This window comes from Cebus imitator, unplaced genomic scaffold (assembly GCF_001604975.1).
Source record: "Cebus imitator isolate Cc_AM_T3 unplaced genomic scaffold, Cebus_imitator-1.0 Scaffold628, whole genome shotgun sequence".
NCBI lineage: Eukaryota > Metazoa > Chordata > Mammalia > Primates > Cebidae > Cebus > Cebus imitator.
In genome coordinates, this window is record NW_016107943.1 from 121331 (window position 1) to 137583 (window position 16253).

Below are 16253 nucleotides of genomic sequence, written 5' to 3' on the forward strand. Positions count from 1 at the left end.
AAAGAAAGAAAGAAAGAAAGAAAGAAAGAAAGAAAGAAAGAAAGAAAGAAAGAAAGAAAGAAAGAAAGAAAGAAAGAAAGAAAGGAAGGAGAAAGAGAGGAAGGGAGGAAGGGAGGAAGGGAGGAAGGGAGGAAGGGAGGAAGGGAGGAAGGGAAGGGAGGGAGGGAGGGAGAAAGAAGTGTGGTTGATCTGATAGTTTAGTTAAAGTATCACTGGCCTACCCTAAAGACTGTCAGTTTCCGGAAGGGAAGTCTCAAAGCAAAAGTCTCATGTTAGCCATTCTCTAGTTTTCATGACCAGCCCATGTAGGGGAGGACTAGTATTGGCTGGTTTTTTTGTTTCATTTTGTTTTGTTTTTGTGAGACAAGGTTTCACTCTGTCACTCAAGCTAGAGTGCCATAGCATGATCTCGGTCCTATAAGCTCCATCTCCTGCGCTCAAGGGATCTTCCTACCTCAGGATCATGAGGAGTTGGTACCACAGGAGTGCACCACCACACCTGGCTAATTTTTTAATTTTTCAGAGAGACAGGGTTTTGCCACGTTGCCCAGGCTGGTCTTGAACTTCTGGGTTCAAGCGATCCTCTCACCTCAGCCTCCCAAAGTTCTGGGATTACAGGCATGAGCCACCGCTCCCAACCAATGACTAGTATTGTAAGCAAGCCGATGCATTCCAGAAGAGCAGGGACCATGTTTGCCTCATTCCCTCAAAATTCCTACTGCTTGTCATCACACTGGGCATGTGGGAGGGTCTCAGGAAGTAATGACTGATTGCACCAATGCATGCATGAATCATCCCTCCTATCATCTCCAGTTAAGTGAACGGCCAGCAACAATGAACTCTCTTCCCTTGCAATTCCTCTTTCCATAAAAAAGATACCATAAATTCTTAAAATAATTAGATATTCCCTTCTGTATCTCTCATTCGAGTATCAGATACAAAGCAGAAAATAAACCTGCAGAAGCATTAAATGTATCTGCAGATTAACCCAAGTTGAAAAGATTAATTTCCTATCAAGATGAAAACCTGGTTAGAATTTTTTTTAATTTTTAACTTTTAAAAAGCTCATCAATGTTTTCTTACCTGGAAACCCAGTCTACAGCCAGACTTTCTGCAGCTGGTAGTCTGTGGCTTATGATTGTCTCCTTGTTTGTCTTATTCAGAAACATCCTCTCAATGACGTGCCTCTGTGTATCAATCCAGTATAATCTCTTTTCTACGCGGTCAAAATCTAATGCCACAACATTGCCCAGTCCTTCCAAGATGAGGGAGTAAAAATAACCATCTACAGTTAGATTTCTCAAATAGTAACGGTTACTAAAAATGAGATAGGGTTCGATGTTACTGTTCTGCCGGCAGGTCTTTCCATCTGGTTCTCGGAGGTAGCCCGGGGCACACTTACAGATGTAGGAGCCTATTACATTCTCACACTTCTGGCTACAGACAAAGGGTGTCTCTGTGCATTCATCAATATCAACACAAGTCCGCTTGTCGGACATGAGCTTGTAACCAGGACGACAGGAACAATAGAAACTGGTTAAGGTGTCTGTGCAGTTGTGATCGCAGCCACTGATTGAAGGGTTCTGACATTCATTAATGCCTGTAGGTAAAAGGCAGTTCTTAGAGATCCTAAAATGTCAACAACCACTCACTATAATGGTTCAAAGTCAACACTTCTACTAAACAGTGTCAATTCTTAATGAATCATGCTAAAATAAGTCAGACAACAGAGACTTCCAAAGACTATGGATTATTGAAAAGTCACTATCTTTCAACTTCCTCACCAACTTACTCCTTCATCAGTGGTTTAAACAACTAATATAAAAGAAAGGAGAAAGAAGAGGAGAGGAAAAGAGCCTGGCCAGTGTTTTGGTAAAACAGAGCTCAGGAAAAATTTTCTAAGTGCTCTGATTTGTAGTATCTTCCAGTGTGACTGTTCACACCATGGTCAACCTCAGGCTTCCAGTGTGACATCACTGAACATGAAACTACTAAGAGATGCACACATTTGCCTCTCACAAGATGGCATGAGCTCAACACTAGGTGCAACACAACACTACATGTCCCTCTGGCTGGTCCTGTAACACATGGTCAACCTCACTAAAAAATGATCTCCGTAGGGAGGAGAGCACGTCCTTAGCTCTCTACTCATCATGGAGCAATAGATTAGAACTTCATGCACTGCAAAATCCCTGATCCAAATATCAGGCCAAGTTCTGCTGATAGTTTACTGTGCACCCCCAAACAATTCATTTCCCACATAATAAGCTACAGTCTTATTATGTGCAAAGAGAAGAGGGTACACAAGATCACTGGGACTCCTAGTTGTAAGAGTGGATGTTTCATAGGTTTGGAAGAGACCTAATGAGATCACTTCCTCTTCAAACTAAAAATGTTAATTTGAATTATGTACTACTGAGAATTTTATTCTTATAGTTTAGGTAAAGCCAAATTAATTAAAATGTAATGGGAATCTAGATGAATTAAAACTAAATATAAGAAAGTTCCATATGATTTTTGTGTAAATGTATAACATGTTTTTCTTAATTTATTAGATGGCTCTTGAAACTTATAGAAGTTTTTCTTATAACAGATCAAAAGCCAGTTCTTAGATTATTTTTAATGTTATTAAATTTCTTTTATTCTTGAACTTTTAAGTTCAGGGGTACATGAGCAGGATGTGCAAGTTTGTTATAACAGGTAAACACGTGCCATGGTGGTTTGCTGCATAGATTTTTTTCTATTATGCATAGATTTTTTTTCTATTATGCATAGATATTCTCTTCTCTACATTTCCATACCCGTTTCTGTCTAGAATTTAATTTTGATGTTATTTCATATAAATCTTATCTTTCATATAAGGACAAAAACTACCTTATATACTTATGGGTACATTAGGCAAATGCATTCAATGAGTACTGACAATGAACCAGTGGAATAAAGAAAACAAAATAAATGAAATTATATAATCTCTCCCTCAAAGTATTTACATTGTTATTACAGAGACAATACCAACATACATGAAGCAATGGTTACAAAGATTAAACACCACAAACAGGATGAATTGCCAATATTATGGAGTTCAAGACAGTGCTAAGCAAATAATACTCATGTTATAGATTCTTGACTGCATTACTTGTGGTTGGGTGACAGAGATATTAAACTCTGCCATTCAATTACCTGAGAATGAAAATGAAGAACAGGCCAAGGACCCCTAGCAGAGGGTTGCTTCAGACAAAAAGTCATTACAAGGTTCCCTTCATTCTTGAGTACCTTATTTGGCCATGACATTAAATGATGGCCTGAATATTTGTTCATCTTCTGTTCTCTCTAATGACTGTCTAAGTAAAGAATTGGTCCAAAATAATGTGTGTTCCCATCTTACATACCAAGAAACCTTGGTAACCTTTTGCTATATTAGGAATAGTGACTTTATGGTAACTTTGTAGTTAGAGGGCAGGTTGGAAAGCCTAAATCACAAAGGGTTGAGAATCCATATTCTGTCTCTCCAGCTTCCTTTTCCCAAATCCTCTGTTGTACTCACCACAGCCTTTCTCATCACTGTTGTCCAAACAGTCGTCTAGGTGGTTGCAGAGTTTCATCATCTCGATGCAGCGCCCATTGTCACACTTGAACTCGTGAGGCGGACACGTGGGTTGTAGGGTGTGGCACAGGTGCGTGAGCTCATCAGATCCATCACCACAGTCATTGTCCTCATCACAGACGAAGCTTTTACTAACGCAGCGCCCGTTCTGACAGGTAAACTGATTCTCTTGGCAGGTCGGGTATGAGCAGCTCCTCTCATCGCTGTAGTCACCACAGTCGTTGTACCGGTCACACCTGTGTCACAAGATCCAGTACCACTTTTAGAGAGGTTGACAACAAACCTCAACTACTACTCACTTGGGGCTTTGCTCCTTCTCTATCTACCTGAGTGCCAGGCCAACCATTTCAGTAAGATCACCAGTGTCCTTGGTCCCTTTCCCCCAAAGTTGTCAGGAAGTTTCCATACAACTTCCTCAGGGGCTGGCTGCTACCATTAGAAATGTGGATCTACTGTATAGCTATTCAAAATAATTACATTCATTTTTTCCTTAGTTGGCAAACCAACTAAATACAGCTTTTGTAATTTTGGTATACACCAGATCTATGAGACAGCTTATGAACACTGGCTCTATCTATGTTCAACAAATAATGAGACAGCTGGTGGGCACTGGCAATGTACTAGGTAATCACATGATGGAAGTGCCCATACCTAAGTGGAAACTTGTAGGGTGAGTGCTATATATTATAAATGATAAGATTATTGGGTATGTCCTCGAAGAACGCATATCTTCCCACTGGAGTAACATTTACATTGTCAGTTCTGTTTCTTCCTTCTTTCTTTTTTTAATTTTTAATTTTTTTTATTTTTTTATTTCTTTTTTTAAAGATGGGGTTTCACCATGTTGGTCAGGCTGGTCGTGAACTCCCGACCTCAGGTGATCCACCCACCTTAGCCTCCAAAGTGCCTGGATTATAGGCATGAGCCACCACGCCCAGCTTCTTTCTTCTTTCATTACACTCCTGCCATCTGTCATGAGATGTGAGTTTCCATGGCGATGTGAATGAGGGCAAGCTAGTAGGTTAGCATGGCATACTGGCAAAGGAAGAAGGTATGCTGTAGTAGTAGAAGCTATCTCGGGACCTAACATATGCAGGCATCATTATGACAACATAGTTTCCGGAAGTTCTGTGAGCCAAACTGGCCTTCTTCTCCACATTACCCCAACAGCCCATAGAAGTTATGATGACTAAAGTGGGTCTCGCATAAGCATAAAGGAATCTTTGATAAGAATGAACAAAGCTAATGGTTTTGAACAATTTAGCACAGAAAGCACAGGAGCTGCCCATACAGCATTACAAGATATGAAGGCACCAACGGTGAATGTGGTCAGTCTTACAACTGACCTATAACCAGATCTGCTAACCAGCACAGCCATCCACAAACCCAGGGCCTTGTCAACATGATTTATAGCAAAATGTGTGCATGTAATTGTGAAGAAAGTTGTGGTCAAGGCAGACTGGCTCAGCTCCACTGGGTCTCCTGGGAGCTATTTAACTCATTTCCAAATGGTTTGAAACACCAGTGCTTTCCTTTCTCTAATTTAGATCAGATCCAATGCAAGAGGAAAAACAAGTCACCAAGTGAATCACCAAGCTTTCAGACACTATTGCAAGTCAGTATTCCAGCTCACCACCAAGCTGTCACCACTTAGTTTTATCATCCATGATTTTCAGTAGCATCAGTAATAAGCCAAGAAAAAAAAAGTCAATAGGAAAAATCATCTCCTGTCCCACTGTACCAAATGGGGGAGCACACTTTCTGCCAAGCAAGCAGGGAGATGCACACTAACAGCATACCTAGTGAAGTCCACTCCAGACATACAGATTTTTGACTTATTTAAAAGCTGATAGCTCAGGTTTTCAAACAGTATTTTCTTTTTCTCTTCTATCATAGCCCTTTTCAAGGAAATTCAGAAAGCTCAAGGAAAAAAAGAGAGAGAGAGAGAGAGAGAGAGAAAGAGAAAGGGAAGGAAAGAACAAGGGAGAAATGAAGACAGGGAGGGAGGAAACATGACTGTGCTGTGAGAGCGTAGTGATGATAAAGGAAGAACACAGAAAGCTCAGAATGGGAGGAATCAAAGAGATAACTTGGAGTCTGATTAAACTTAACACCTGCTACAGTTCTTGTGCCTAGAGTCTAAGCCTAGGTATTCGAAATATATTTACATCTAAGACTAATGCCATTAGCTATTTATGAAATTCAGAAAACACAATAGAACTCTTGAGCAGTAGGGAGAAAATATAGACAAAGAATTATCCACTTTAGCTGGAAAAAATAAAAATCTACACATTACATCCATATTACTCAAATCCAAAGCATAGTCTACTGCAGCTTCACTACAAAAGAATACAGCTCCATCTCTTGAATGTCTTTGGATTATCGGTGCACAAACTACCACCTCTCAACAATGTCCACTCAGAGGATGAATCACTCACACAGTGCATTTTCTTGATAGCATTTATCTCCTTTTATATCACTGCTGAGCCTGCTCCTTCACCTCCTCTTTCCTCAGGATCACCACAATAAACACACAATCGTGTACCACACGGGACTCCAGTGGTACCTTAGTGCCTGTTTATTAGCTGCCTGTCCCTCCAGTCAATGACCCCTGTGACTCTGCTGCTCTGATCTTGTGCCTACTTAGTATATCTTTCTCATTGTCTTCCTTTGCACGCTAGGAGCTAGCCATTCCTGCTGCTTTCGGTGTGCCTGTATCCCTCAACAGTCCTTGACACAAGCAATATCTCCTCGTGGCTCCAGTTCCATGTGCCCAAATGCCTAAGACAGGTTTGATCCTGAGGATTTCACCTCAGGAAGTCCTACTACATCAAACTCATCTTCCACCTTCAGCAAGCTCCTTTCTGGACTCCCCTACTTTTGTTAATGCTCTTACTATTCTCCTAGTCAATCAGGATTGAAACTTACAAATTGTTCTTCTTCTCCATTTCCTTCCATAATCCAAATATTTGTTAAGTGGGATGAAGAGAAGTTGGGACATTAAGAAAGCATATAAACCGTTTGAAGAGGCCCATTTGGAGAAAGGTGACAAGTCAGTGGAATGCTGCAGGAGAGGTCTCCCAAACCAGCAGGCTGTGAGCCGAATCTGTTTGACCCACATGGCGTTTTTAAGAATTTCAAAATTTGTTTCCAGCATTTAAAATCAGACTATTTCGTATGAAAATCCAGATTTCCAACATCCCACAAAAAGAAAGCATCAGAAAGTCTGGCCTCCCAGCCCTCCTGCATGATATGGATCAATGTCTGCATCCTTAGTTGGAGACATTGTCTCAGTTCACTCCATCTGCCTCTCCTTGACCCTGAGCCTAAGAGCCAACCTCTGTTTATCATCATGCTTGTGCTGTTATCTTTCTTATAGCAGAGAGAGGAGGGTGAAATAGTTATTTAAGTATCTAGCTTTTTTTTCATTTTACTGCAGTCATATTGATATAAAGCCAGATATATTACTATCATATATTAAAATACTTTCTTTGATGTAAAAGTTCTTTTTTTTTCCTTTTGATTTTAAAAGGAATCCAAACATTTTCATAGGCCACCAAAAGCATCATGGGCCACTGTGTGTAATAGGTAAGTCAGCCCAGGCCGCATGGACGTTTGAGGCTTGCTGGGAAACTTCTGAATCCTCAATTCACCTGAATACAGCTGGGATACACAGTCCATAAGCACAGATGAATTCGTTTTCAGAGCAAGTTCTCCTGGTGCAATTCTGATTCTCATCGTTGCCATCAGCACAATCCACATCGCCATCACAGACCCAAGACTGGGGAATGCACCTCCTCTCCGGAGGTCTGTTATTCACACAGAAAAAATCGGTATGCGAGCAGTTTTGACTCTCTGAAACCAAAACACACAAGAATCAGAAAGCATGAGAGCTCAGTGGAGCAGTTAATTCTCTTTACTTTAATGTTACTTACCATGCTAAGGATGAAAGAAAGTGGGAGGAAAACACATAGACAAATCGCCTTGCTATTGTAATAACAGATCATAATAAATATACCTCCAAAAGTTCCATTTAAATTGCTTTGGACCCTGGCTTTTTCAAAGAAATCAATATAAGAAAACGCCTCATTTATTTTTCCATAAAATACATTAGAATGGTCATACTTTTCCTCTTAGGACTTCAGAAAACCACTCCCATTTTGTTGATTGGATACCAAATGCCTTATATTTTGGTAACTTTTTTTAGTTTACAAAGTATAATCGCACAGGTACAACGTAAGACAAGTATTTTTACACCAGTTTTATAGATGAAAAAACTGAAGCTCAAGTTAACCGGATGTCTCAAAGTCATAAAACTAGGTGAAGAGCTAGGGCTTCAAACCTGTCCTCCAAATTTAGTGCTTTTTCAACTATATTATAGCTACCACCCCAAGCAGTACTGGGGTGCAGAGGAAAGGTATATGTTAAGAGTTGTCAGAAACCATGATGCCAGGAGGAAAGAGATGAGATGCTGACATCGAATCATTAGTGCCCACAAAATAAAAGAATGGGTATTTTAACCAGTCTGATTGCAGGTGATCTTGGTAAAGAGAGGTAAGAGAAATGCATATGCCACAATCCATGTATGGGCAGCTGTCAACCACCCATGTCAGTGGACAGGGTTGGGCAGGGTAAATGTGGAGTTGTGGCCCACCACCAGTCACGACACAGGAAGATGTCATCAGATGCAAGCAGCAGGGAGCCATTGAGTCTATTGCCCTATCATAGAAAGACATTCTTCTAACAATGGTTAGATTAATTCTTGGACTAGCTAAGATTTCCATACCCTGTTGGTAATGAAAATGATGTTCTATTATCTACTCAAGAGGCATAACACCCCTCCCTCCATATCGCTTTAAGGTGACAGAGTAAACTAGAGACAATTCATTGTTATACTGTGAAAGATGCTATTAAGAGTGGCCAAACACTGGGTGCAGTGGCTCATGCTTAAAATCCCAGCACATCAGGGGGCCAAGCAGTGGGATGCTCGAGCCCAGCAGTTTGAGACCAGCCTGGGCAATATAGTGAGACTTCATCTCTATAAAAAAATACATTAAAAAAATCAGCCAGGCATGGTGGTGGGCCTGTGATCCCAATTACATGGAAGGCTGAGGTGGGAGGAATGCTTGAGCCCAGAAGGCGGGGGCTGCACTGAGCCATGATCCCACCACTGCACTCCAGCCTGGGCAACAGTGTAAGAGCTTGTCTCCAAAAAAGAAAAATAAAGCGGCCAGCCCTAGAAATGTAGGATATTGTGTCCATTTTCATCATTCTGAAGCATTTAAGTGGATGATATCAAACACTCCAGCATGGTGAAACAAAGGTAACATTCTATCCTTGTCCATTCAATTAAAGAGAAATCTGCAATCATACTTTCCAAACACAGAAAAACAACTCTACTACATTTCCGCGGAATGTGACTCTGCAGAGGAATTAATCAGCTTCACTTACCACACTCGTGCCGTTCATCCTCATCACTCATGTCCCCACAGTCATTATCACCATCACAGATCCATTCATTTGGGATACACCTCCCATCATCACACTTGAACTCATCACTGAGGCACGTTCGCACCTGGTGACCTGAAAAGATCAACAGCATTCTCAGTAAAAAAAAAATTTTTGCAGTCCAGGAATCTGGAGAGAAGCTGGCTGTATCATGGGCTGTCTAGAAAACCTGAAACAGAGCATTATTTAGTTATATACATCTAGATGTTATACACATGTAAATAATACACATTATTTAGTAATATACATGAGACTAGTACCAGTGACCAACAGTTTGAGGTAAAAGTAGCCAACTGACAGTGCAAAGCCCTAATTATCTTTGGTACTAAAATGAGATACAATATTCCCTGTGGGTATGGTAGAGAAAGAGCAGTTCTTTTCCCAGGGAAGATATGAATTACCTACTATTTCACGTTTCTATTTTAAAATCTAGTTTGCTTCCAAAACCATTTCATTTTGTGCAAATTCTCTCCCACCTACACTCACCATCCCCAATTCCTTGCTCTCTTTCCTTCTTTCCATAACACTTACCACCACCTTTCAACATACTAGGCAATTTACTGATTGCTTGCCTGTCTCCCTTCTTTAGAATATTAGTTCCATCTGGGCAGGGATCATTGTCTTATTCACTGACACAGCCCAAAATTCCTACAACATAGCTGTTCAATAAATGCTGAATTAAAATAAGTCACTCTTCTACTTCAAATTAGCCATCACAAATTCAGATGCTTTAACCCCGACCCCACGTGTTCCTATTTAACTAATCAAGGTGTCATCGGCTTCCAAATCCAGGGCGCCCTGGAATTAGTCTAAGGCAAAAGAAAATATAATTGCAACGGATAAAGACACAGCCTAATAACATAACAAGAAACAGGCTCTTTCAGAGGCTGCTATGAAAAGTGTGTACATTGATCCAGACTTTTTGAAGAGACATATCCCCGTTGACACAGCAGCACCACTTCTGGACATCTACACCATAAGGATCTTTCCATTTGTGCATAAAGAGGTTTCTGAAAGGATGTTCATCCTGGCACTGTTTATCATAGTGAAGAAATGGAAACAAACTACATATCTAACCACTAGGAAAAGGATAAAAATGCATGGACCATTCATATTTCAAAGTATTCTTTGGCAGTGTACAGGAGTGAGGCAGGTCTGTATTTGCTGACATGATGTTAAACTTTTTTGAAAAAGCTAACTGCAAAAAATACATATAGTAAAACTCTGTGTTCTTAAAAACTATATATCAACATATAAAAGTAAAGTAAGATATATAAAAGATAAAAGTAAGGAAAATTCACAACCACACTTAATAGTGATTATCTTTGAGGAGTGAGGGAATGGAAGAAGGATGACAAAATATAAATTTTACTTTTGTGTATATCTTATTATTTCTTTAAAATATATTTCTGAATATTATTACTTTACTATAATAAGGATATATATCATATATAAATTATGTGATTATTTTTATTTAAATATATCAGGTCATTGGTACTCATTGCTATTACTATAGCTTTCATTACCATAGAGAAGTTTCTTCCTATATTTGAACCAATAATTCATACATTTGAACCAACCTCCAAGACTATTCCACTTATCTAGTAGTTATTAATTATTTCCTTTACAGGTCCTCAAAACTCTATGTGCCCTTTGCTTTCTATAAAACTTTCAGTGTTGAAGGAAAAGAACTTGGTGAAGTACTCCAAATACCACTCTCCAACACAAAATTTAAACCTGAGAGAAATTTGGAATAAAAAATAGCTTGACTTCAGCAATAAAACTATGCTAATTATCCTAAGAAAATATCCTCAAAATAAAATGTCTTAAAATGTGGTGTTAATATTTACTGCAACGATATATACAATGGAGGAATAGAACAAAAGCAACCTAATGCTTAATAATAGAGGCAGTTAACTCGATACCATAACCACTCAATGGAATATTATAGTCATTAAAAGGCAGTATGAAGACTTCATAACAAGGATGAGCAAACTTTTTCTTAACTAGGTAGTAAATATTTTAGGTTTACAGCCCCTACGGTCTCTGTCGCACCTACTAGACATTGCCATTGTAGAAGGACAGCAGCCATAGATGTTACGTGGCTGCATTTGAGTAAATGTATCTGTTATCTATAAAGATGGGCAACTGGCCTACAGCTATAGTTTTCTGACTCCTATATAGCAATATATGATTTATTGACAGGTTTTTTTTTAAACAATGTAGAAGATTGTATTTTTACATTTTTACAATTATGTAAAAAATGTGCATGGGTATAGATTAGAATTTGCAAAGGCAAATAGCAGTCTCCAAAAGTAAAGAGGTATAACTGCCCCCAGGAATACAATCAAATGCCCCTGCAACTTCTTGGAGATCTCGTGCTCATAAGCTGGCACAGAGGCAGAACAGAAAGAGGATGCATGCTCCTAATATCCGCCTTCCCCATGTACGTGACTCCAATCACTTTTGGATCTTCTGACAGCTTTCTGGGTCAGCAAGCATTCAACTAAATTCAGAAGCCTATTTGAGAGCCAACTAAAATTAACTTCTATCAGCCAAGCACCGTATTAGATGCATCATCAATATAATCTTATTTTATCAGCATCAATCAGCAGCTTCCATATCCTGATCAGCTTCCCGCACAGTGCTCTGCACTAACAGGTCTTTAATGAATATCTGCCAAGTGGTTTTAGCATTCCAGATGAGAGCTGGGGCAGAAAGTGCAAGCATTCAGCAGCCATGACCTTGGCCTGTATTTGAAGTGGTTAGAAGAGACTGAAGTTGTCTAGGTGCATTGTGACGTTTTTCATGCTCGCTTACTCTCTTACCACAAGAGGCAGGTTCATCAGAGGCATCAGAACAGTCTGCTTCTTCATCACAATACCAATGCTGAGGAATACAGCGCCCAGATGTGCACTGAAACTCACTGCTGCTGCACGTTTGAGCGGCTGCAGAAGGGAAAGAAGATAAAACCCATGAGCAAAACATAAGCAAGTTCCCATCAATCTTAACAATCTGTCTGTATCTCTGAGCTAGATAATAGTTACCAAGAAAGGAAGACTGAGCCTGGAAAATGGATGTTGGTATATAAACTTTTTGTGGAGAGGGAGAAGTATGGGAGACAGAAGGAAGTCAATCCTTCCCCAGTTCCCCAATTTTGTTTTTCTAGATTCCAGAAATTTAAAAATATATATATATATATATATTTTTAGAAATACTAAATAACTATCTTTGTGATAAATGAAATCGCAAATTATAAGTCTTGGTTTAATTTTTCTACTATAATGTAAAATTAAATAAATTCCATTGCAATAATAATTAAAAGGAAAACAATAATATGACTATATCTGAGCTCACTCCACACATACCCTTTTAGCCATGTTAGATAATAATTCTAGAAAGTTGGCAAAGTTATCTTCTTATTCATCCTTGGAATACCAGACTTTTATTTGAGTAAGTGGGAAACTCTGCCTATGTTTGAACATTGACTCTTTTCTCGAGTAACTTTAGGTAGCTCTGGTCATATGCATTTTCCAAATTGTTGTGTGGGTGCACATCTAATTCAAGTCTTGTAATTCTTCTGGTCTATAAAGGCTGTCTGGATTTGGACCCTGATATCTGACTATTTGCCAGGGTAAAACTGAAATAAAAGCAGAGGTCCCTTAAAAGTCAGCAATAACTCCAATCCGTCTAGTCCTATCTGGTGGCTGCATCCTGAATTCCTCTTTCTCGTACTGCTGTTACTAGATCAGATTCCTCTTCTTGTTCTGTAGCCTGGCTTAGTGATAAATAATTATGAGTATTTGGTTTCCTTGGGCAGGGACCCGTGGCAAGAGTTTAACCACATATATCTAGAACACGGAAGGGCAATTACTAAATCCTTAAATTATGTATTGTTTACACGAATAGTTTCAAAGTTATCAGACTTAAGCAAGGCCTTTTAATTTGAGCTATAAATACAGGAAATTGTTTGAATGAACCAAATTGCTAACTAGGAAATAGAGATTTCTGAAATTCAAACATATCTAGGTGATATAAAGATACTTTCAGTTACTGATCAGACACAGTGGCTCATGCTTGTAATCACAGCACTTTGGGAGGCTGAGGCAGGTGGATCACTTGATCACCCAAGAGTTCCAGACCAGCCTGGGTGACACAGCAAAAACCCTTCTCCACAAAAAAAATACAAAAATTAGCCAGGGGTGGTGGTATATGCATGTAGTCCCAGCTACTCAGGAGGCTGAGGTGGGAAGATGGCTTGAGCCCAGGAGGCGGAGGTTGCAGTGAGCTGTGATCACGCCACTGCACTCCAGCTCGGTGACAGAGTGAGACTGTCTGAAAAAAAAAATAGTCTTCAGTTACTAATGGCCATTATAATAATATTAAGAGTAAATAATAAGGGTTGAATGGGCAAATTCTGCCTGAGTACATGAAGAGGAAAGGCTTTCAACACTGGGAGAAATGGCTTTCTAATAGTAGCAGATCTCTGGAAGAAATATTTGGGATCTGGGAATTCCAGCCAGGGAACAGAGAGAAAGAGCTTCTCATACCCCTACAACCACATATGAAAGCAACTGCCTACCACCTTTACTTAGAAGGTCAACGTGAAATGACAGTCGAAATCAGCCCAAATACCCACGCTTCAGATATTTTTATTAGCTCATAACATGCATCTCTGGAACAATGGAAAGAGAAGCAGTTTTATCTTACTTACTGCAATAAATAGGATTTTCATCACTGTTATCTCCGCAGTCATTGTCTCCATCACACAAATAAATGCGAGGAATACAAATATTTGAATTCTGACATTTTATGTGTCCAGACTGGCAAGTGCGATCAGCTTGAAAAAGACAACCAGATAAACATTTGGAATATATCCACCAAATATGTACTATGAACAGTATCCATGCTAACCATCTACTGTAAAACTCAAACCACTGGAAGGGCAGCATTTTCAAAGCTATTAAAAAGGCAGGATCCACAACACTTATTCCTATATGTATATTAACAGATTCTATAGTAAAAAGACATATTTCCAGCTAATACTGGGGAGAAGAGACACTGGTTAGTAACTTTCTGTTTTCATTAATTAATAGTATCAACAAGAGTTCCAACTCTTGGTAAAATAAACTATGGCCTTTCCACACAATGGAGAAATATGCAGCTATTAAAGGAATAAAGATTTCTTTATACTGAAAAGTAATGACAGTATAATCTTTAGGATATATTCTTAATAGCAAGAAAGCAAAATTCAAAACAATAGGCTATCTTTTGTATAAGAAAAATAATGATATGTGTGTGAGTGTGTGGTGTGTGTGTATGTCTGTGTGTGTGTGTGTGTAGCAAGAGAGAGATACTTATATTAAAAATAATAACAAAGAAAAGATAAACTAACAAAAAATTGTCATCTCTCTGGATAGATTGAGAAGAGCACAGAGGAAGCAGAAAGGAGAGGAGGAAATGAAGGACTTCTATAACTGTTCCTTGTCAGATCGTTTTAACTTTTGAACTATGTATGTTATTTTATACAAATAAAATTAAAATGAAAATGAAAAAAGAAAATAAAACTTGGAAAGAACAATAAATGATGCTAACTATATATCATTAACAGCATAACCCTGCAGAAAAAAAAATCCAAATATCTTTAAAATCAGTATTTTGACTGCATATGTCTAGTGGGACATAATCTAAAAAGCAAGAAGAATCTTGCATTTAGTAGATTAATAGTATTATTTGACTGGTTATAATAATGTTGAAATTATTATAGGCATATTCAAATTACTATAGAATAAAACAAACAAGTAACTACATTAATGTCAAGAGAAACCACGATTTTAAGCATGAGAAGAGAATGTGATTATAAAATCTAAATGTAAACAACCTGTAATCTTAAATTTAAACGGGAAACATCAATAAAAACTTTTTTCCTTAAAAAACATATTTTCTAGCTCTGACCATTGAAAAGGACTAGAAGCAATGAAAGCTAAGTAGGAACGAGCACCTCAACCCAGTGACAATTTCTAAGTACCACAAAAGGAATGAGGTCTCCTTGGATAAGAGGCTAATTCCAGAACTGGGACAGGAAATATAAGACAAGCTGGAGCTATAAGAAGATGGATTGGGGTCATGTCAAAGAACAGAAAATACAACTTAAGGACCCCCATTGGCTTAAGTTTAGACAACTGTGCACCAAACAGAACAGTTGACAGCACTGTATTAAAACTCATCAAATACATAAAGATCAAAGAGTTCAATATAATATTAACAAAAATTTCATGCTCCTTTGTCACCAATCATTACTCTGAAAATTGACAAGAAAAAGGCATTCATCCTGTAGATTCTAATTACCAACAAAAGCTGATTAAGAGAAATGTCTTCTTTATAAAACTTCAGCTAATAAATGTGGCAGGAATACTAGAATTCTAAAGTGCCCATTTCATAACCCTTAAAGAAATAATGGGTTTATGGAACAACGGTCTTAACAACATGGGTGCTAAGACCATTGGGTGAAAGGATGATAGGAGCTTCAAAGAGAAGATTCAGGCTGACACCAGAATCCACTTAAAGTGGGGCAACGCAACACCATGTGCCTCATGAGGTGATGCAACAAGAAATGCACAGCTCCACCTCTGAAATACTCTTACCCAAAGAACTGCACCTGTTATGATCAAAACTCTAGGTCTAAATACCAGTTGACAGGAAAGAAGAGGGATAAGATAAATTAAATGGATCAATTATGCAATTAGTCAAATCCAGTATGTGGGATATTCTACAGGATAAATCACCCAATTTTTCTAAGCATCAATGACATTAAAAAGTGGGAAGTGTAGTATAAAAGAGATTGAAGAATTATAACAATCAAAATCAATTTGTAGATCTCATCTGAAACCTAATTTGAACAGAGTAAGAGTAAAAACACATTTTAGGGAGAAGTGACAAAATTCGAACATGGACTAGGTATAAAGGGACATTAAGTAAGCACTGCTGATTGTGCCAGGCATTATAATGGGATGGTAATTGTTTTCCAGAATGTTATCAGTGAAGTGCATGTCTAGGAGTCACTTTAAAAATACTAGAAAAAGAGCCGGGCGCGGTGGCTCAAGCCTGTAATCCCAGCACTTTGGGAGGCCGAGGCAGGTGG

At 38.7% G+C, this 16253-nt stretch overlaps 1 protein-coding gene across 4 annotated transcripts in view; it reads right to left on the bottom strand.

The window, feature by feature from the left end:
* LRP2 (LDL receptor related protein 2) overlaps nt 1–16253 on the bottom strand; it is a 224340-nt gene that overhangs the window by 58016 nt on the left and 150071 nt on the right. For all 4 annotated transcript variants that reach the window (XM_037734498.1, XM_017517337.2, XM_037734499.1 and 1 more), the window contains 6 exons: nt 13827–13952; nt 11941–12060; nt 9056–9187; nt 7258–7459; nt 3545–3840; nt 1084–1600 (listed from right to left, as the gene is read on the bottom strand). In XM_037734498.1, the coding sequence (XP_037590426.1) occupies nt 1084–1600; nt 3545–3840; nt 7258–7459; nt 9056–9187; nt 11941–12060; nt 13827–13952 (1393 nt within the window). The remainder of the gene's footprint in view (nt 1–1083; nt 1601–3544; nt 3841–7257; nt 7460–9055; nt 9188–11940; nt 12061–13826; nt 13953–16253) is intronic.